This window comes from Cherax quadricarinatus, chromosome 40 (assembly GCF_038502225.1).
Source record: "Cherax quadricarinatus isolate ZL_2023a chromosome 40, ASM3850222v1, whole genome shotgun sequence".
Classification (NCBI taxonomy): Eukaryota; Metazoa; Arthropoda; class Malacostraca; order Decapoda; family Parastacidae; genus Cherax; species Cherax quadricarinatus.
Genome location: NC_091331.1, coordinates 21,963,624 through 21,985,829, shown reverse-complemented (window position 1 = coordinate 21,985,829; position 22,206 = coordinate 21,963,624). Strand labels below are relative to the sequence as shown.

The window sequence follows — 22,206 nt, the reverse complement described above, 5'->3', positions numbered from 1 at the left end:
AGACTTGGGACTCATCCTCAATCTCTCCAAGTGTGAAATCATCACAGCAAACCAGGAAATAATCAATGCTGTGCGAAGAATTCTCCCAGAAGTCTCTACTACCACTCCGTCCAACAGTACCCTCTTGGGAGCACCGCTGGGTCACCAGGCCATCGACACATTCCTCAAGGACAAATTGAATGACCTGATGAGAATGGAGGAGAGAATAAGCAATCTTGATGCCCATGATGCTCTGTATCTCCTCACAAGGTGCCTTACTATTCCAAGACTCACTTACTTCCTCAGGTGTGCACCATCTTTTGACAACCCAACACTTGACGAATATGACGCACACCTGAGGTCAACCCTTAAGAAGGCACTGAACCTGTCACTAGAGGATCAGCAATGGGATCAGGCAACCCTCCCAGTACGACTGGGAGGTATAGGGGTGCGCAAAGCAACGCATGTTGCTTTACCTGCTTTTCTGTCTTCGTGTTTGGCTTCCAGTGCATTAGTCAAGAAGATTGTTCCCGAACGCTTGAGAGACGTGGTAGGAGCTCAAGACCCCAGGTTTACTGAAGCAGCGATTCGGTGGGACACCCTTACAGATTCCTCCAGTAGACCAGCTCCTCCCAAAGAACACAAACAGTCCCACTGGGACAAACCGATCATGGAAAAAATCGCCAACACAATGCTCTCCAACGCCTCAGGAAAGGACAAAGCTCGTCTCCTGGCAGTGAAGGCACCACACTCAGGAGATTTCCTGTTTGCTATTCCCAATTCCTCCTTGGGCACTCGACTAGACCCACAGGCCATTCGGATTGGTGTTGCTCTTCGCCTAGCCGCCCCCATCCTCACCGAACATAGGTGTATTTGCGGCAGGGCGACAGCTGATCAATTCGGACTTCATGGTCTCGTGTGTCACACAGCAGAAGGGAAGTATGCCAGGCATGAGGAGGTCAATGACATCATAAAGAGAAGCCTCGCCACAGCCCGTTGCCCAGCTCAACGGGAACCCCAAGTGCAGAGGTCTGACGGAAGTCTAAAGCGTCCTGATGGAGCCACTATGCTACCTTGGAAGGATGGAAAGCAGATTGCCTGGGACTACACATGTGCCGCCACATTGGCAGACACCTACTTGCCATACTCCGTAGTGGAAGGGGGTGGAGCTGCCAGCCACAGGGAGACTCAGAAGATCCGCAAATATGAAGACCTTCCCCCTTGCTATAACTTCATTCCAATAGGGTCGGAGACCCTTGGAACATGGGGCAAGTGTGCTCTAAAGTTCCTCAAAGAGCTAGGTGAAAAGCTCATCATAGAAACCAAGGACCACAGGGCGACCAGCTTCCTCTTTCAGAGACTCAGTGTTGCGATCCAGAGAGGAAATGCGTGCAGCATTCTGGGCACGCGGCCCACCGCCAGGGAGCTGGACGAAGTATTCGAGATGTAGCTCTGAGTTACCTATGTTGTTTTACTTTGTATCATATTTTTGTGAATGTTTTGTCAATGTATTTTGTCTTTAAATAAAATATGTATATATAATATAGGGGGTGGTAGGAGAAAATTCTCAAACAGCTTCAGGGAGAATCTTGAGTTTTCCCTGAAGCAAGTTTATTCTTTTCTCTGAGGATGAGGGTCCCTATAACAGTTCTAGAGGTGGTACTCCCTATATTATATATATATATATATATATATATATATATATATATATATATATATATATATATATATATGGAAGGTACCACCTCTAGAACTGGACTGGGGACCCTCATCCTCAGGGAAGAGAATGAGCGTACCTCAGGGAAAACTCAAGGTTCTCCCCGGATCTGCTTGAATATTTTCTTCTTCTATCACCCCTATATTCTGTATTCTATGTGAACTTTATTAATAGACAGAATACACTCGCAGATAACACAAACATGAATACACTGGTACAGACTGCAGCGATAACCACAAGTTTTTTTTTATACCCATCTTCCTTCACCACAACTCCAACGAAAATGTCGCTGCATCCTTCCTATTATAACCAACTAGCTCAGTTGAGCGCTAGAGCCATACATTTCGTGCCACTGATTTGATTCCCGGCTAGTTTTTCTTTGGATATAGTTACAGTAGTTCATTACGACTTCCCAAGAAAACTGGCACTAGTACTGAAAATATAAAGAGTTATAACTCTAGTCGAGTGTTATGTGTTAAGGAAGATGGATATTAAAAACATCTGTTGTTGCCGTCGCAGTCGGAAGCGCCTGTTTGAGTTCATTGTTCTCAGAAGGTAATAATAAAACTAAGGTTTTTACAAGCTTGATAAGTATATGAGGCTCGATAACTGCCACCTGCCAGTATTTAAGGAAAAGGCATACATCTGGCTATAGAAAATGGTACACTGTGAAGAGACTTGTGGACGGACATGCATACATACATATATACATACGGAGGGAAGTACGCACAACAGAACGAATGTACGGATGGCTGGACCTGAAAATCACACCTGGCTGCCGAGAAACTAACTGTTCCGCCGCATATTCTGTTCTTAAATGTGTTTTCAGTTATTTTCTTCATTAATCCGTTGGAAATAATCTTGTAAATAATACAAATATGAAAAATGGTGTTCGTCTTGTGCTTTCTTACAGTTGTTTTAGATTGTTGTGTTTGAAGTTGCCAGCATAACTGAGGCACAGCAAGCTGTCCGTCTGGTTTTATCCTAAGCTGCTCCTGCATCTTATACATTTAAGGCGGGTTTGTTATGAGAATTCTACTTGCCTGTGCGAGTTGCCAGTTATAGTCGGTATAATCAATCACTTTTATACTGAAGGTTTGAATGAACAAAGCATCTAACTTGTGATGCACTGGGTTTATATGTACAGAGATTAAAATATTTATGCACACAGAGATGAATATAAGCATAAATAATAAAATTGTATGCAGTGTATGCTGAAAATGTAAGGAGAGGAAACAATGACAAGGCAAAAAATGTAAGCAGTTGAAATAATTACAATTGAAAATGTAAGAGAAAATACTCTCAATGGGAACTGTAAACAGAGGAAATAATTACAGTGCAAATAAAAGCAGAGGAAAACGTAAACAGAGAAAACAATGACAAGGAAAAAATAAGCAGACTTGATATCCTGCTCACAACCAATAACATGTTAATAGTTCTTTCCAGTCTCAAATGACAGTTTACCTAATTACCCGTATATAGTCGACAGGTTACAAAATAACAGTTATACAGAGCTTTACAATTTCACAATATGGTCATGAATGAAAGAATAAGTTTTAGTTGATAGTATGATGCTTATAAACACTAATTTAGCCGCGTCGACGCTACTTATTACGTGATTGACGAAATATGGACGACTGAGAAGTATTTGGTGTAAGAGTATCTTGAAGGCATTCGTAAAACGAAACACTCTCAAAAAAAACTCTTGAATTTGAAAAGAGGCGATAAAGTGAGAAATAATAGGTTCATGACAGTGAGAGGATTGAAGGGGGTGGAAGAATGATGGGGGGAGGAAATGAGCGGGTTGAGCAGGAAATCACGCAGCACTTCCCATAATGCCTCACTTTGCCTTCAGGGACAAGCAGTGAGGCAAGGAGGCTATCTCAAGGCTAGTGAGAAAGAGGCATGAGCAGAGGGGCTGTCAATCCTCGGTGATGTGGAATGGTATTCCTTTCAGCTTCTTGGGGAACAGATTGGGGAGGGATATGATAAAAGCAGGGAGCAAACTCGGTCCCCCCCCCCCTTATATGTAACTAGTAAAACACGGCAGCTGCACACTGCGAGTGTACTTAGTTTTGCTAATGCCGGAGACTGAATACATCTCTAGTGTGCTGCTCTCCTCTTCTGTGTGATCAGTCTGTCTTCCAAATAGATCGGGCGATTTCACACGCATTGCAGCTCATTGATTGATGCCCGATCTAAGCCTCTACAAAAATGCATGGTTTATTATTTTAGGTTAGGTTAACGTAAATTATTCTACAAAGACGTATAGTTAATTGATAAAAACATCAACGGTTTTCAGTGACTATAGGTAAGAGGTTCTATCACCTTGTAGTGGTGCTTAAAACAAGGAAAAATGGATCAGACGTGTTTAGAGGTTTCTTAATTGGGATTAGGTGGAACATCATGCGAGATGGACTAGCTAAATGAACTATTTTAAATTTGTTAAAAAGTTCTCTGAGAATAAAGGTTCATTCCCCGTGAGAAGGAGAACCTTTACTTTAATCAGAGATTAAAAGATAGCAAGTTGTATAATACGAAAGAATAGAAAAGTATGACGAGCATTCACTGAAAATACAAAGAGATCAGAGCAAGAAAGTCAGGAATGCTGGTAAATTTGTGTTAAGAACAGAGCCGAAAAGACACTCGAAAATTAATTTACCAATAAAAATAAACCTCCCGAAGTCGTAAGTATTCACCAGCCATACAAAAAAAGTGAAGATGAGGTATAAGATGAGCAATAAGGTAAAAATATGGATAACAGTTAGGCAACTTTATTCCGAAACGTTTCGCCTACACAGTAGGCTTCTTCAGTCGAATACTCAGTGGCTACATTCTCACTACTACTACTACTATGCACCTCTCCTTCCGACAGTATTTAAGTCTCCGCACTGTCGCTTGATCTTCAGATAGTTCCTGACTATGGAACTGAACTTCTCCAGGCTGAGGGACTGACAACCTCAAATTCTACGACTTCAAGGGTGATGGACTGATTACATCGTCTTCACATCTCTACTGTTCCTGCCTACTTTCTGTATTCGACTGAAGAAGCCTACTGTGTAGGCGAAACGTTTCGGAATAAAGTTGCCTAACTGTTGCCTATGTGTCTTACCTACCAACCTGTCGGTATTGTATACCATTTTGATGTTCAAAAATATGGATGAATTCACAGAAAATAATAGGAAAGTAAGGGAATATTAAATTTAAAAAGGTTTCTCACAAATAAGAAGTGAACAGTATCAGAAATGAGAGAGACATGTCAAACCAAAGGCAACTGAAAGTTCATGGGAATACAAATTAAACATAAGATTTTATAGCAAGTGGTGTTTTAAGGAACTAAAAATCTATGTGACTTACCATTAAGATTTATGATCATTTTTGTTAGTAATTGCTGGACAGCTGAAAAATCTCAAATGTGGCACCAGTTTTCAAATCCAAGGCCCTAATTTACATGTCAGTAATCACATCCCTCTGGTAGTGTCTTCCATCTCTCCCAAGTAGCACCTCCTTCACTAGTAGTTCCTTCCTCACTCTCCCCCCTCCCTCTCCTTCACACTCTTAGCACTTCCACCTTCCCACACTTATAGCTTCTCACCCCCTCTACCCTCAAAGCCCCCCCCCCTCACCCCTCCTCCACCTTCTCCAACACTCAAACACCTTCACTTTCAAATTCAACGCACACCTAGCAATCTGACTGGCGTTACTTTTGTCCGGCGGAATACAGTGATTTCTGTGTCGGTCGCCCAGGGCTCTTCATCATTATTTTTGCTAGGATATTTGCTGACCCTCTGGTTGTGGCCTAGATGTTTGACATAACTGAGTTATCCTAGGTTAAATCTGTGCAGTGCAATTTTTATGTGCTCTCAGGACTATTGCAAGAAAATGGATGTTATGTGTCTGAAGCACAAATACAAATTACTTTCATGCTTGTTTGCTTAGTACTTGTATATTTAATTCTTAAAAGCTGGTCAGTTTTACATAAAGAAGAATTTGCATTGATCTTCGTCTTTCTTATGGAAGAAATTGGAAAACTTTAAATACTCATTTTCATGCCACGATTTGAGTGTCTCATCTGGTAAACTTCAACACATCTAAGCTCATAACCTCGCAATGCAACTTATGTGCTGCTGTATTTTAGTATAGTGGCTTTGAGATAACCGGAGCAGCCTTTTTCAGTTTGGTTTGAAAGCTGGTGATTTTTAGTGGAAGGTATAAAGTACTTTAGGGCTGTGTATATCCTAATGCCTTTTCTGATTTGCTTCAAATCTTAAAAGCTAATATTTAATTGCAATTGAAAATTATGCCACACACTGCACTATTTCTATCACGATCACTGACATACAAGGGGACATTCCTGTACACCACACAAACAGAAATACATCTAGTAAGCTTTGGTCACACGGTGTAACTATCATACAGAGAAGGGTAGAAAAACACTGCTGATGTGTAAAATCTTGTTGAAAAAATGTTTTGATGCATGCCTCTGAGGCGCAGAATTATGTTTTTTAATAGTTTCCATGAGGTCTTTCGGGAAGTAGGCGAAAATTTCATCGCTAAACTTTTCATTGCCTGGTTTATAATCTTGTACTTATTATATATTTTTTTCAGGGAGCATATATGTCTGTTGTTATGGATCATATCCCAAAACTGTAGCTCGTCCCTATTCCACTCAACTGTTAACCGTCCTTCTACCCCTCTCGTACCTGTTAGCTGTCCCACTCCAACTCCCGCACCCAGTAGCCCATCTCTCTGCCCCTCCCTTCTATGTAACCCGTCCGTCTCCTTCCCCACACCTGTAGGTCGTTACTCTCCCCCTCCCAAACCAGTATCTGGTCTGTCTCCTCCCAGTGGTACCTCTGCCACACTGGAGTGTTGGGCGTCACTGACGGAAGTTAGGAATTTCCTCTTGAATATTTTACGGATAAACGAACTTATCACTGTACTTCCGTTGTTGTGTGTGTCCCACCCCTCATCCCCCGTGTCCAGCTCTCTTCCTGTGTCCTGTTCTCTCCCCTGTATCCTGCTCGCTCCCCTGTGTCCCGCCCTCTGCTCTGTGTCCCACCTCTGCCTTCTCACTGTCCCACACATCCCCCTCTGTGTCCTACTTCAGTGATGCGCACACACACACACACACACACACACACACATTTTTTTATATATACTTTAATGGGGCATGTTTGATAGCAATAATTTTCTCTTCTCTAGTCTACTTATCAGTTAGTGCCTGTGAGTGTGTTATTATTGTGTATCTTTGTAAAGATTACTGTATATCCTCATAAGGATTACTGCATGAAACAACCTGATATCTCAGACATCAGAGGTCAAGTGACTGAATGAAATAACCTCACTGGTGTTAAAACGCTCAGGTAAACTCATTCGAAGTCTTTCACTTTCTTCACCGCAGGTAAATATTCCTCCAATTAGATCATGAAAACTGGAACTCACCTCCGAATGAATCAGATACACGATCTATATTATGTAAGGCAACAACGATACTTCTCTGCACTATAAGAAATTATCCCTTTTCAAATGATTATCCTTCATTTTCCTCCGAAGGACCTTAGGTTCCAAGCATAGGCTGCAATAGCAGCCTATGCTTGGAAGCTAAGAATGATTCTTGAAGTAATATTGATGCCTTCGTCACACAGAGCTTTCTTCCATAAATTATGTACAGTCTGATGAGGGCTTTCTTCACTAACACGTTAGTGCAGCTGTTCAGCAGAACTATGGCTCTTGTATAAAAATTGGAACACATTGGAACAGCAACTGAGTTTCTGCCATTCAAACTGAACTGTTTACTATATTCCTTGCACTCAAATGTATCAATGTATCCGAAGTTGATATCTTCACTATCATCCATAATTTCTTTCATCTCCATAAGTGTCAGTTATGAAATGCTCGTGTCTGAAGTCAAAAAAGCTGGTTAGAATTGTAGACAGTGGCATTAGAGTACAGTTTTTGCGGATTCCTTCTCACATTGGTCTTCAAACGCATGGAAAAATTCACCTTGAGTTGTCAGCTATTAGACCTTCAACTGAACTTGAGACAGAGGAAGAATGACGGCGTTCAATGTATAAGCCATCACACTATCAAGCAGGAGGAGCTGCATGCCTATGACTTATCCAACAAAATCAACAGTTTCGTAGATGTACTATTTCCCGGCTATGATTGAGCTAGAAGTTCCACAGGAAGTCTGCACCTCCAGCTAATTTAGATTTAACCAAATGTAAACTTTGCCAGTGGAACTCATGTCACACTGCACACTTAATGTGGTGGAATAATTCATGAATTCAGAAACCACTCATTCACAGGTAATATAAGTTTTTTATTAACTGAGTCATATTATTAGCCACTCTGCCTATTGTAAATGTCTATTAAGTAACTTATAACTACACGTAATTGCGTTGTTGTGCTTTGTGACTGAACTTGTGAAAGTTCATTGTTATTATTCTGAATTAATGCATTTTTTAAATAGTTCATTGTCATTTTAACTTGCTTAACAGACATAAATGTTGGGGCCCCGTCCCGGGACCCATTATGTTCTCCTGTAAGACTTTGACTGCCGCCCACAGGATGGGTATGAGGTACATAATATAGACACCAACATAAATTGAAGATGTTGTAATACTGGGTGTGTATATGTCGCATCACCTCGATTCAGTGTCATTAATGAGGTAAATCAGGATAAGTTATATTCACACCCAGAAGTTGAGTGATAATTTTCCACTTGATATTAATGTCAATTGTCAACCTTTCCTCTTTACACTGCAAGTCATTTAATGAGTTGCAGTCTACTGAGTGAAGGTTGCAAGTTGATAGAGTAAGGTTGGATTGCCCTTGCAGAGGGAAGTTGTTGAAAATTTTAGTCGAATGTAGTGTGCGGGTTTGACAGAGAATTTGACAGTGATTGAACCACTGATGACGTACTGGCTTGTCGGAGCTGGCTTTACCACCTGTTTTTTTTTTTTTTTTTAAAGATAGGTCAGGGAACTGAACCAAAAGAATTTCAAATAATGAACTGCGGCATTGTCATGAAGTGATTTATTTGATCAGTAGTTTTCCAAAGTGTAGGTTTTCCTCTTCCTCATAACAACCACTTGCGGTTTTCTTTTTTTCTAGATATTTTTCATGCTTAAAAAATAATTAGTAATAACCCCTCCCTCCAATAAAAGCTGCTGCATTCACTGAGTATTTTTTCTTAGGTAATTTATAATCACATGAAGTTTACCAGTCATCAGTTTTCTTATTTTGAGAGTTTTTTATACAAAATTGAAAAACAAAACGGCTTCTGCTCAGTTACAAAATCTATATCTAATATTCTGCTGCTCAGGTGGTGTACGGATGTCTGATGGTGTTGATGGTGATGATGGTGGTGATCTTCGAGGACAAGATGCAGCAGTTCATTGATCCTGAACACGTCAGCGCTTGGTATGGTGGACGCTTTAGGTAATGTCACTTGTCTTGTACAGTATTGTTTACATTTCCCTTTGCCAAGTTTGAAGAGGCTGAGTTTTCTATTGGATAACGTGGCCTGTCTGTGTTGTACTTACTTTTTATTCATCTGAATGGTTCTAGTCTCGTACTTTCATTCCGTCTTCTATACTGAAGGAATACTTTATGGTGTTTTATTTAGGTATCCCCGAAGGAGGACATTAAGTTATTGCCAGACTTTTCTTTCTTAGTCCAACTTTTTCTTTTTAGTTCGTCTACCGAGCCTAGAAACTGGTTTATAATAACTATTTTTTTTACTGAAACAATTTTTTGTTTCCAGCACTTCATTGAAGACTGAAGAGTACTTTAGGGATATCTGTTAAGCATTTACTTATTCTTAATTCCTTACAGTGGATATGTCAGTTATCCTTCAAGGTTGAGCTTTTTATATAGTGACGATTTTGTCGTTTATGCTCTCACGGGCAGTCAGTGATATTTTCTACCGGACGTCACGTGGCTTAAAGTTTTCTGTATCCAGGACGAGTTTTATAACTTTACAAGGCCACCTGCCAGTCTACATTTCCTGTCTTCACTGTATGATTCTTCTGTTTAGTCCAGTAACAATATAAAATTGATGAGACAAAACTCTGGCTGAAACTTGCTTGCGTTCGACTCGCTTTTGCTGTTTCTTAATAATTTTTAACTGCATAGATACTAATGTTGTGTACAACAATGGCTCCATATTTGGATATCTGCCATGTTTCTTGCCCTTATTTTTCAACTGAGACTACGGCAGTCGGCTAGTATTTTTGCTGAGGAATTATATGTACTGTACATTTCATACTGTTGCTGCCATACTTACTGCTACCATATCCGTATAATCTTTTGTTGTAGAGTAGTCTGAGACTCAGTACACTTTAACCCTCTTGTTTTCAACATTTAGTGTGGTCTTCTCATGAAGAGCTTCCTGCCCCACTGAAGAGGATTGCCAGGCCACGCTGGAAGCCTAGCATCTTTTAATGGACCTGATCGTCGACAACATTAGCTTCATTGTTTGCCTCTCCTTCAAAGCCATGATAATCTTACTCTGCCGCCCTTTTCTTAAGAGCACCACCGTTAATGTATATTCTGTTAATACAATTTCATCATCAGTTTGTCTACAACAATGTTTTTGAATGACTTGACGCGTATTTCGTCTTACTCTGGGTAACTACCCTATCTTTCCTACTCTTTCTCTCCGGACGTACAGAAATGAATAATAACGGAATATAATCTGTTCCTTAAGCAAGATAGAAATGTTGCAATATTTATTTGATACCTGAATGTATGTTTGAATGTTAATGGCGATTTACGAAAATTTTATGTAACTTGCATTATTAATAATTATTAAATTATTCTAGATCACCTAAAATCTGGAGCCAGCTGGTACCCGAGTTCCTTGGAGTAGAGAAGGACCTGGAGAATACTGATACCTATCCTCGGGAGGAGAATCAAGATGGCGGAGGTCCTCGTGACAGTAAGCTGCTCGACCCACCAAAAATTCCTTATGTGAAAGAAATGCCGAAAAAGTTTTTAAAGGCAGACCTCGGCCTTGACCCTGAAAATCCCCCGCTGAAGAAGATCTTAGTCTGGGTCAACGTAAGGACTGTGAACTTTCCTAAATGAAAGTGCTGTTTAATGGGAAAAGTGATTGTAGGAGAAAGTCTTCGGAAGAATATTTAATGAAAATTTGAAGATGAACATTGCACATCGAGCATTATTTCAAAGTTCGTATTTTGAAACTCTGTATCAGAGTCCACAGTACTTTACCACTGAGCTAGACCCAAGATAAGTATGGGTGTCCAGTCGGAGCCAGACGATGTTACCCCATACCCCCGGGCACCAAGCTCGTTTTGAAAATTATTTCATCGAATCCTGCCACATGCAGTGGACAACGAAAGAGATTTGAAATGCCCGGGGGTATAAGGAAACATCGTCTGGCTCCGTGGTAAAGTACTGTGGACTCTGATACAAAGTTTGCAGGTTCGAGTCCTGCTGTGGACGTAGAGACTATATATATATATATATATATATATATATATATATATATATATATATATATATATATATATATATATATATATATATATAGCTACGTCTCACAAAACAGATACCAATCAGTCAGGGTTTCTGTCTCTAGTGTATGTCGATGCTTAGCAGTAGAGCAAACAACTGTTATGTCTGCAAAGAATAATTCCAATGAGTGACGAAGTTTGATGTCAGGTCATGGGTAAAATACCTTCACAACAAATGATTAGCACTAACAGAATTAGAAATATTGTAAATATATCGTTAATATAAAATGTTCACTGTATTCGTGAAGTGTGTGAATTCTGTGTTCTCTTATGCTAGTGTTCAGGTGAACCGCATCACTGAATGTGGGGGATGGGGGAAGTTAGTAGGCTCTCTGGGAAAATATTAGCGTTAATTTACTACGGCTCTCCTGTTACGAACAGTATATAATGCCAATAAATGTACAAAAGACACGTTTACAACGTTGGGTAACTATTATGGAAAGGTTTCGCCCACCAGGAGAGTGGCCAACCCAACTGAATTGATAAAGCCCCTGGTGGGCGAAGTTTCGTAATACTTACCTATAGTTACATCCGTGACTTTTATATACCTCTCATTGTAAAAGTTACTGGTGATGAAGGTTGTGATGCTTCACTATAACATACCTCCAGGACTCCAGAGTTATAACTCCTGCAGGAACACCAAGGTTGTTACACTCCATTATATCCTGCAGGACCTCTCCAGGTTGTTACATCCTACCATAACAGTCTTAGGAACACCAAGGCTATGACACCACACTGTAATACATCTGCAGGAGTGACACCACACTATCATAATAATAAGAACACATTTGCAGGGGTACGGGTCGAAAGCAATGTCATTCGGCTTTGGTCGAGCGCCGTTCCAGATGGCCGAGTGTGAGGTAGACACCTGCATGGTCACTGGCAATCGCTCCTTCGTGCCTGTGGAGGCGTTTGATGCTATCATCTTCCACTTTAGGGCAATGGAACCCCTTCAGTTACCAAAAATAAGGTATTAATTGTTGCTTCAAGTATCTTAAGACTATTTTTATTTTGAATGGGCTGTATTGCATTTTTTATGCATTTTTAACCTATCACGTTTTTCTCCGAAAACTTAAGTAATTATTATCCTTGTAAAAACCGAGACAAACTACAGTTTTTGTCAAAGTGAATTGAAATATTACATTATTTTCAGATTTCATTCACTTCTGTTAAAACTTTTTTTTCTTTACCGCTGTCTCCTTTTTTCTTTTTCTTTTAAATATAGGGATATATCCTGGCGAGGTTTGCCGGTTAGAGAGCTTAAGGACCCTGAAACCCCCTTTTTTTCGTTAGTGAGGAGATTTCCTCTTCCTGCAAAATTTTCTCTGAAAGAATACTTGTACTCAAAATGCGAATATTAAAATTATAATTGCTCTGAGTATACTGTGATAACATCTTCAGTGAAGGAAGATTAGACACGATAGCGGCAAAATGATGACGAAAAATTAAGATAGCTTAAAGTTGGAAATGATTGCAGCACATTAATTATAATGATAACATTTTATGCTAAAAACAATTAACAACCGAACTGTTGTAATGTTTTGTGAATCCAAAAACTAGTTTCTTGCATATCTTTGTCATCAGCTGTGAACATTTCTCCTCCTTTCGTTAGTCCTATCCTTTAGTTATTTTTCATTGTATCGCTTTAAAGTGATTTTGGTACTGTTTTAACCGTATGTATGTATGTGTGTGTGTGTGTGTGTGTGTGTGTACTCACCTATTTGTACTCACCTATTTGTGGTTGCAGGGGTCGAGTCTTAGCTCCTGGCCCAGCCTCTTCACCGGTTGCTACTGGGCCCTCTCTCTCCCCGCTCCATGAGCTTTATCAAACCTCGTCTTAAAACTGTGTATGGTTCCTGCCTCCACTACGTCATTTTCTAGGCTATTCCACTGCCTTACAACTCTATGACTGAAGAAATACTTCCTAATATCTCTCTGACTCATTTGTGTCTTCAACTTCCAATTGTGGCCTCTTGTTTCTGTGTCCCCTCCCTGGAACATCCTGTCTTTGTCCACCTTGTCTATTCCACGCAGTATTTTATATGTCGTTATCATGTCACCCCTGACCCTCCTGTCCTCCAGTGTCGTCAGGCCGATTTCCCTTAATCTTTCTTCATAGGACATTCCCCTTAGCTCTGGAACTAACCTTGTCGCAAACCTTTGTACTTTCTCTAGTTTCTTGACGTGCTTTATCAAGTGCGGGTTCCAAACAGGTGCTGCATACTCCAGTATGGGCCTGACATACACGGTGTACAGTGTCTTGATGTGTGTGTGTGTGTGTGTGTGTGTGTGTGTTGTGTGTGTGTATGGTGTGTGTGTGTATGTGTGTATGGTGTGTGTGTGTGTGTGTGTATGGTGTGTGTGTGTGTGTGTGTGTGTGTATGGTGTGTGTGTGTGTATGGTGTGTGTGTGTGTATAGTGTGTGTGTATGTGTGTGTATGGTGTGTGCGCCTGTATGTGTGCGCCTATATACACTCGTTTTATCTACAACTCTAACAACCATGCTACGTAACAACTCCGCAAATTAATCTGAATGATACATGGACAAAAAAGGTCCCTCAGAAACAAACTGTTTATATATTTAGATGTATATATCATGCATTGCGAAAGAATATATACGAGTAAAGAATAAACAGTCACAGTACCGTGGCTGTCACAGCACCGTGGCTGTCACAGCACCGTGGCTGTCACAGCACCGTGGCTGTCACAGCACCGTGGCTGTCACAGCACCGTGGCTGGAACAATACACAAATAACCCGCTCTTAGGAGACTGAAACTTATGACGACGTTTCTGTCTGACTTGGATCATTAACAAATGGCATGTTAATGGTCCAAGTTGGACGGAAACGCCGTCATAAGTTTGTCTCCTAAGTGCGGGTTATCTGTGAATATATATATATATATATATATATATATATATATATATATATATATATATATATATATATATATATATATATATATATATATATATATATATATATATATATCGTGCCGAATATGTAAAACTGGTCAATTAGCAAGAACTCATTTAAAATTAAGTCCTTTCTAAAATTTTCTCTTATACGTTTAAAGATATATTTTTTTCATTAATGTTGATGTAAAAAATTTAAATTTTGCACCAAAAGGAACTTAGAAAACTTACCTAACCTTATTATAACTAGCACAATTTATTTTACCCTAACCCAACTAAATATATTTTAGATTTGTTTACAGTAATTTAATACTAAACAAACACAGTGAAATATATTTTTTTCGTTAGGTTCAGAATGATTTTCGCGAAATTATTGCATACACAAATTTTCACTTGTCCTATATGGCAAGATGAGCGTTGCCATTTATATATATATATATATATATATATATATATATATATATATATATATATATATATATATATATATATATATATAATCAATAACAACATTGCGACTATCCAAGGACTTGAACCCATGTTGTTTTGGCCCGCCTCATGGTGAGCGAAAACCACATTACGTTCTAACCCACAGGACCATCAAATCCTACAAGAATCACGCACCCAGCAGAACTAGGTGTTTTGCCGTGATCCGAGGACATACTGTGTTGTGAGTGCCTCTGAGCTAATTTCATTCTACTCCCCGTTTGGTGTACTAGCCTCAATAAGCTGTATTTTATATTATTGTAACCACGAACAAGTGGTAGTGGTCAATAACAACACTGCGACTAGCCAATTATAATAATTAGTTGTTTCGTTAGTTGCTCTAGAATCTTTTGCCTTTTTTTTTTTTTTTTTTTTTTTTTACCTTAAATCTCCAGATTGGATTTGTAACAGCGCAAGTGAAAGTAGCTAACGTTTACGTCACATAACAAATATACTGTGTGAGGCTTTGTTACTCATCATATACTCATCCTAGCGCCTCTTAACCATGTATTGATCCTAAGGTCTCCTCACCATACATTCATCCTAAGGTCTTACCAAGGAATCTCAGGTCACCTCACCATCTACTCTCAGATGTTTTCAGCATGTATTCTCCCACAGGTGTCTTTACTAGGTATTCGGGTGTCCTTACCATGTACTCTCTGGTGCCCTCGCCATGTAGTCTAGTACCCTCACTGTGTACTCTAGTTACCTTTACCATGTACTCTCACGTGCTCTGACCATACACTTCTATGTTCGCAGGTCTCCTCACCAACGGTGGGTGTTCTGGGAGGTAGAATCAGCCTCATACGTCTACCAGAACCCGTCACTCTATAATGGCCTCTTCAACTGGACCATGACGTACAGAAGAGATTCTGACATACCTTATCCGTGAGTCCACTATACCTTCGCCTCATGGCTTGCTTAACATTTGTAACCATCAAATCCTGTATTGTCACTGGATGACTGTCATCAGATGCATAGTTATACTGGCACAGTGTTAGCAGAGTCTTACAGATAATTGCCATATATCAATGTTGACAAAAAAAAAAGGGTGTATAAGTATGGAAGGATGGGTAGGGGTCTCAGGAAGAGTTGGCTGGAATAGATGAAGGAGCTTCATAATGATAGGGGTCTGAGAATCCAGCAAGCAAGCAAGCATGAGCGTGTTAAGTAGGAGTGTGTTTTTTGGCGGGGATTTGACGTACTGTTGGAGTGTTAACAGGGTAGCATTTACAGAAGGAGGGGAACGTACAGGGCCACCACTTTGAAGGAGGAGCGGGAATGTTGCAGTTCAGAGAGTCATTTGAGTTGAAATATCTAAGCACTTCTAGCAAGGCTACTGTTGAATGAATAACGGGGAATGCATTTCATCATTTTGGTGAACTTACTTTAGCAAAAACATTTTTGACGTTATGTTTATACAATGTGATCTGCGTTATATGTACCTAATTGTTGCAGAGCACTACATATGGAACTGATATTTAGCTGTTTCTGTTCATCAGCTTCCTGTACCTATTTTTTCTCCATGAAAGGAGAAAAATAGAGGTGAGATCGTGGAAATAAGAATGGGAAGGATAATGAAAATGAGAGAGGGGTAGATGAATATTTTAAGAACAATGGACCCCACAAAGGTTAACACAGTTTTAAGACGCGAGTATCAGTGAACTCTTGACTATAGACACCAACACTATCGGTAGTTTACACTTGACATACAGTGATGAAATAGTGTTCATGTGTTTCCTTTGATCTAAATTGAGACATAAATTGCTAGGAATGAAAAGAATAAAATTTGGTAATCACAATATTCTTCCGGTGCTGAATGACCCCTACTGGTTTAGAGAGCTCTTTCCTCTGAATATATTAAGAATAATTAGGCATGTATAAGCGGGGATGAAGTATAGTGCTTGATCTATAATTCTGAATCTGTGTTTATACTCGCTGATAACGAAGCTGAATTCATTGCACAGCTTATTACATAGAAATGTTAAGAGATGGAAGCAACATATCAAGCAAAATACACTAAGTCACAAAGACGACGAGGATAAATAAGAGAAAAAGTACTCATGATTGACAGACATCATTAAATATATTGTTTCAACATAATTATGATATTATGATAATAATTATTATTGCCATTCTCTTGAGCAGCGCCATCTTGGATTGACAGGTACGGGCGTGCTAACGCGCTCTCTTCGTCACCTCTGACACCGTCACCATCACCACTGTCATCATCAACTACGGAGGAACCCAAGAAGAACTACGCCGCCGGAAAAACGAAAATGGCTGCCTGGTTCGTCTCCAACTGCTTCACTCACTCGAGAAGAGAGAAGTTGGTCAACTTCATGAAGAAGTTCATCCCGGTGAGTGGACAAGCTTCAGTTTAACACGCCCCCCCCCCCACTCTCAACACTCTTATCTGCTGAGGGTAAAGCATTGTTTAAATAAGAATTGTTGTGTCAGAGAGTTGAAGTCAGGGAACTTGCCGAAAAAAAGAGTCCGAATTACCAGGATTATGGTTGGGAAAAGCTTTTGACTTTTTATGATGCAGAGACGCTGAAGCACAGGGATAGCAATACTGGCTCGACAGACCGGACACTCCTCACTTGGATTGTTGCATTCGTTTATTTAAGAATTTTCAGCATTTTGGGAGAAGACTTAGGAGGAACAAGAGAGAAAATTAACCCCCATTCGTTCATGAAGTCGAGCGATACTTCTTAAAAAGACGTGTGATAGGGTCCAACTCAGCGGCCGTTCATAAAAATTTCTTGTCAGAATTATAATTATTAAAACCCTGTAACCAATGGCGAGTTTGCTTTCTCTCTCAATTATGCTTATTATATGCTTATGTAACCTGTATGTCACAGGTAGACGTGTATGGAAAGTGTGGACCTCTGAAGTGCTCCAGAGACACCACCTCTTTGTGCTACGAGTTGCTGGAGAAAGATTACAAGTTCTACTTCTCATTTGAAAACTCTCTCTGTAAAGACTACGTCACAGAGAAATTATTCTCTGTTCTCAGGTGAGTTTTGAAAATGGGCAGGAGGAGGATGGGGAAGGTGGGAATGGGAAGGTAGGTGTTGGAGGAGAAGAAAAAGTGTGTTGGAGAGGGAGAGTATTGGTGGGGGAAGGGAGTTCATTCGAGCGGTGAAGGGAAGTGTTTGAAGACAGGGAAAAGGGGAGACTTAGAGGAGTGGGGGAAGGTAAGGAATAAATAACAAAATAGGCACAATACCGTGACTGGAACGATACACAAATAACCTGCACATAAAAGAGAAGCTTACGACGACGTTTCGGTCCGACTTGGACCATTGACAAAGCCACACTAACCAGAAGTGGAGCAGGACGGCTATATATAGGCAGGAAGAGGTGGTGGTAGTAGTAGTAGTAGTAGTAGTAGTAGTAGTACAAGAATGGTATGTAATACCGACAAGATGAAATTAAGACACGCGCAACACCCGGGCATCCCTATCGTGTAAGGTAAGGAATTATTTATCATGGGGAGCACTAAACTAATAGGGATTATTCATCGCCGGAGGGTAGAGGGAGGGGGGGATTGTTGAAGGCATTCAGCTGAATTTAGAGAATTTTAGCACAGATTCTAGATCAAGAGCCCCTCACCAGCACTCACCAGCATCTTTATGAAGACTAGATATATTGGGGAAATATTTGAAAATGAACATTAAAAGCTGACTGATTTATTAATTTGACAAAACCAAACTGAATGATAATAGAAAGGGTTAATTTAGGCCAATATGAAATTTAAACAAAAAATTAATTCATAAATGACTGAAAGTTTTTTTTAGTTTTCAGCAATAATCTTCGTCTACAGATTATATAAATATTTATAACTTTCAAGGAAAGTATAAATGTAAAAAATGCCACATTACGTACAAGTCATAATTATATTAACAATACAGTAGTAATAAAATCAACATGATTAAGATACATAAACATGTGCAACAGTTTGGTAATCTTATTGCCCAGACGTTTCGTCTGTTCAGCAGACTGCTTAAACAGAAATACAGAAGACAACGAGAATCGTGGACTTCTGTTGTCATCTCTGTACTTCGACTGAAGAAGCCTACTGAGCAGACTAAACGTCTTGTCACTAAAGGTACCAAACTCTTGTACATGTGTCTTACTCATCTACAATATGTACCATTGATAAAATAAAAAGAGGACCAATAAGAATAATACAATAATCATATTAAACATGATTTTAATAAATTAAGAATTACAAACTTCCTGTGAACTACCCTTCAGTCTAATCGCCAAAATTATCTTAGGAGTAACATTAACTCATTTCGGGCAAATTAGGTTGGTTTTGTCCAAGGATGCGACCCACACCAGTCGAATAACACCCAGGTACCCATTTTACTAATGGGTAAACAGACAACCGGTATAAGGAAACACGTCCGATGTTTCCATCCCTTCGTCGGGAATCGAACCCTAACCCTCACCATGTGAAGCGAGAGCTTTTGTCACCAGGTCACGGGACAATTATTTATATACCACTTATGTGGAAGCAACTCAAAGAAGAAATAAGGCAGACATAGGAATCCAAATGACCTGTTATCCCGGGTGTAATGGGAGCAAAATAAACACAGCAGAAAAAGTTTAGACTTATATTATCCTTCACCAATTTAGAACAGCAATATGTACACTATGTACAGTGATAAGTATAGTGCACTCCACGGTAAGCAAGGCAGAAATAGAAGCCACAAGATAGCAGACCGTGCTTCAACCAGCTCTAGAATGGGAATGACAAGGGCAGACAGGAGAGTGGTACTCACATAACCTCTGCGATTGCCAAAACCATCTTCTTATTGGCTAGAACCTGATCACTAGTTGAACGACAGGGCCCCATCATCAACTCTTAGCAACCTGGTTCGCTGGTTGGGAGAGATAGCCTGTAAATTAGGGTGTGTACATGCGCTGAATAAAGGTTACGTACTCTTTGCATTCCGAGATCGGAGTCGTCCAAGGATAGGTCAACATTCTCTCCAGACAACCCTTGGGATGTTGCCCGAGTTATGGCCAACACCGGAGAAGAATTACTCATTATAGGTTCAGGACACGCACTAACAGTAGTAATGTTATTACCCAGTAATAACATGGCATCTTTCATGGGGAATCCTTTTGAGACACCTACAGTCAAGTACCCAGTGTAATATTTGCACTGTACATAAATTTTATGCAAAGGAACAGAATATATAGCTCCTCCAAATGCTTCCAATAAAACAGAGGAATTCAAGGAAGTGTTCTCTGAAAGGGGTAATATTCCTTCTCTTACAAGTGAGCAATATGCTCCAGTATCTCTAAAGGTCTTTACTTCAGTTGTTTCTGAGTTTTCCTGAAGGGAAATAAGGCTCTTGCAATAATAAGGGGCCATACCTTTTTCTACTTCTCTAGGGGACATGTTACTAGGAATATTAGAGATTTTCCCAATGGGTTGGGGTTTATGGGGGCAGTTGGGACGGATATGGCCTACTTTGTTGCAGAGAAAGCAGACGACAGGCTTGCCCTTTACTCCCTGCAGACGTTGCAAATGGTGTCGTTCTGGCTGATGTCTCTCTGGATACTGTTGTCGAGATGCACCATGAGTAGTTTGCCTCTCCGCAGGTGGACCATAAGTTTGAAAAAAGTGTGGCTCACCAGGTGACTTAGTTGGCTGACGTAGACGTTCTCCCTCCGGCTGGCACTTCATTCTCCAAGGTTGACGATCTCTGCTCATGCCAGGCTGTTGAAAAGAGACGGGACCGCTCGGACAAGGAGCGGTTAGTTTCGAAGGTATCAGCCAACCTGGCTGCCTCCAATGCAGTGGTTAAGTCACGATCCTGCAGAAAGACTCGAACCTCTGGTCCCACAGACTCAGCAGGTTATCAATCAGAATAAGCTGTACCAGCTCCTCAAAGGTAGAGACACCACTTGCTTTATACCAGCTGGTAAAAGCTTTGGTTTGCTGTCTCACAAAGTCTACTAGGGATTGACCAAGCTGCCGCCTGCTTAATTTAAAAATCTTTCTATATTTGGCTGGGATACATGTATATGCTCCCAACACTGTGGCCTTCACTACTTTATAATCAGAAAATTCAGCGTCATTTAATGCTGACGTAAATTCCTGTGCCTTACCCAATAATGCTGTATGAACCAACGATGCCCAATGCTGTTCCGGCCACCTCAAGGCTCGAGCCTGATTTTCGAAGCTTTCGAAAAATTGTTCTGGTTCGGCCTCATTGAAGCGGGGAACAAGCTGTACTGCTTTTTGTAAACTAAAATCATTTACAGAATGCGAAAACTGCCTCCTTTCTCTTTCCCTATCAAATTCTTCCCTTGCGAATGCTCTCTGTTCCCTAGTTTGCTCAAGATTGATTTTTGCCAGCTCAAGTGCCAACGACGCTGATTCACCTTGAGACAACCCAGCTGACCATTTTGCTCCGTAAGTGTATCATCTTCCTCCTGCGAGAACATAGTAGTTTTTGCCCTAGCTCCCGTAGAGGGAGGAGTCTGATGTGCCATCTCTTCTTCTATAAGTTTGTCAGCAATCAGTGAACGCAGTTGCACAGCTGTGAGAATGCGTTTGTATTTAATGCCAATGGAACGAGCAATTTGCCAACAACGCTGTAGGGACAATTTAGGTAGGTTATGCAAAGTATATGCCGACACCAGACGTCTGACTCGTCTAGGTGGCATAAGTTATTCGCTATGCACAGTACGATTGCAGAATACCCCAACGTAACACGTTAATTTGCAGAACACGCTTAGCTATGCACAGTACGATTGCAGAATACGCATACAAGCAAAGCTGACTGCAAAATTCTCCACACCGAACAGGCTAGTAACAACCGACACGCAAAATTTGTAAAGCAATGCCAGACAGCTACACTGTTCTAGAAAATTGACCGTAGCGAAGCGAGCACACCGAACAAGCTAGTAGCGAGCTGTTGAACGATCACACAATAGCAAGGCTGACCATAACAGTAACTGACACGCAAAATTTGTAAAGCGTAGGCAAAGCTAATGCAATGCCAGACAGCAAGCTGCACAATGTTCCTGCTACAAGCTTCACCCTAAGCTCAACCGGTTCTCTAAGTCCAGCTCCAGCTCCCGGACAGGCTACCCATATTAAAACCCAGGAATCCAAATGGCCTGTTATCCCGGGTGTAATGGGAGCAAAATAAACACAGCAGAGAAAGTTTAGACTTATATTATCCTTCACCAATTTAGAACAGCAATATGTACACTATGTACAGTGATAAATATAGTGCACTCCATGGTAAGCAAGGCAGAAATAGAAGCCACAAGATAGCAGACCGTGCTTCAACCGGCTCGGTGGTCTGGTGGCTAAAACTCCCGCTTCACACACGGAGGGCCCGGGTTCGATTCCCGGCGGGTGGAAATTCCGACACGTTTCCTTACACCTGTTGTCCTGTTCACCTAGCAGCAAATAGGTACCTGGGTGTTAGTCGACTGGTGTGGGTCGCATCCTGGGGGACAAGATTAAGGACCCCAATGGAAATAAGTTAGACAGTCCTCGATGACGCACTGACTTTCTTGGGTTATCC

At 40.6% G+C, this 22,206-nt stretch overlaps 1 protein-coding gene across 11 annotated transcripts in view; it reads left to right on the top strand.

The window, feature by feature from the left end:
- Nucleotides 1-22,206, top strand: part of LOC128687335 (alpha-(1,3)-fucosyltransferase C-like) — an 82,181-nt gene that overhangs the window by 52,749 nt on the left and 7,226 nt on the right. For all 11 annotated transcript variants that reach the window (XM_070092789.1, XM_070092781.1, XM_070092779.1 and 8 more), the window contains 6 exons: nt 9,027-9,142; nt 10,528-10,765; nt 12,036-12,211; nt 15,401-15,529; nt 16,809-17,001; nt 17,506-17,660. In XM_070092789.1, the coding sequence (XP_069948890.1) occupies nt 9,027-9,142; nt 10,528-10,765; nt 12,036-12,211; nt 15,401-15,529; nt 16,809-17,001; nt 17,506-17,660 (1,007 nt within the window). The remainder of the gene's footprint in view (nt 1-9,026; nt 9,143-10,527; nt 10,766-12,035; nt 12,212-15,400; nt 15,530-16,808; nt 17,002-17,505; nt 17,661-22,206) is intronic.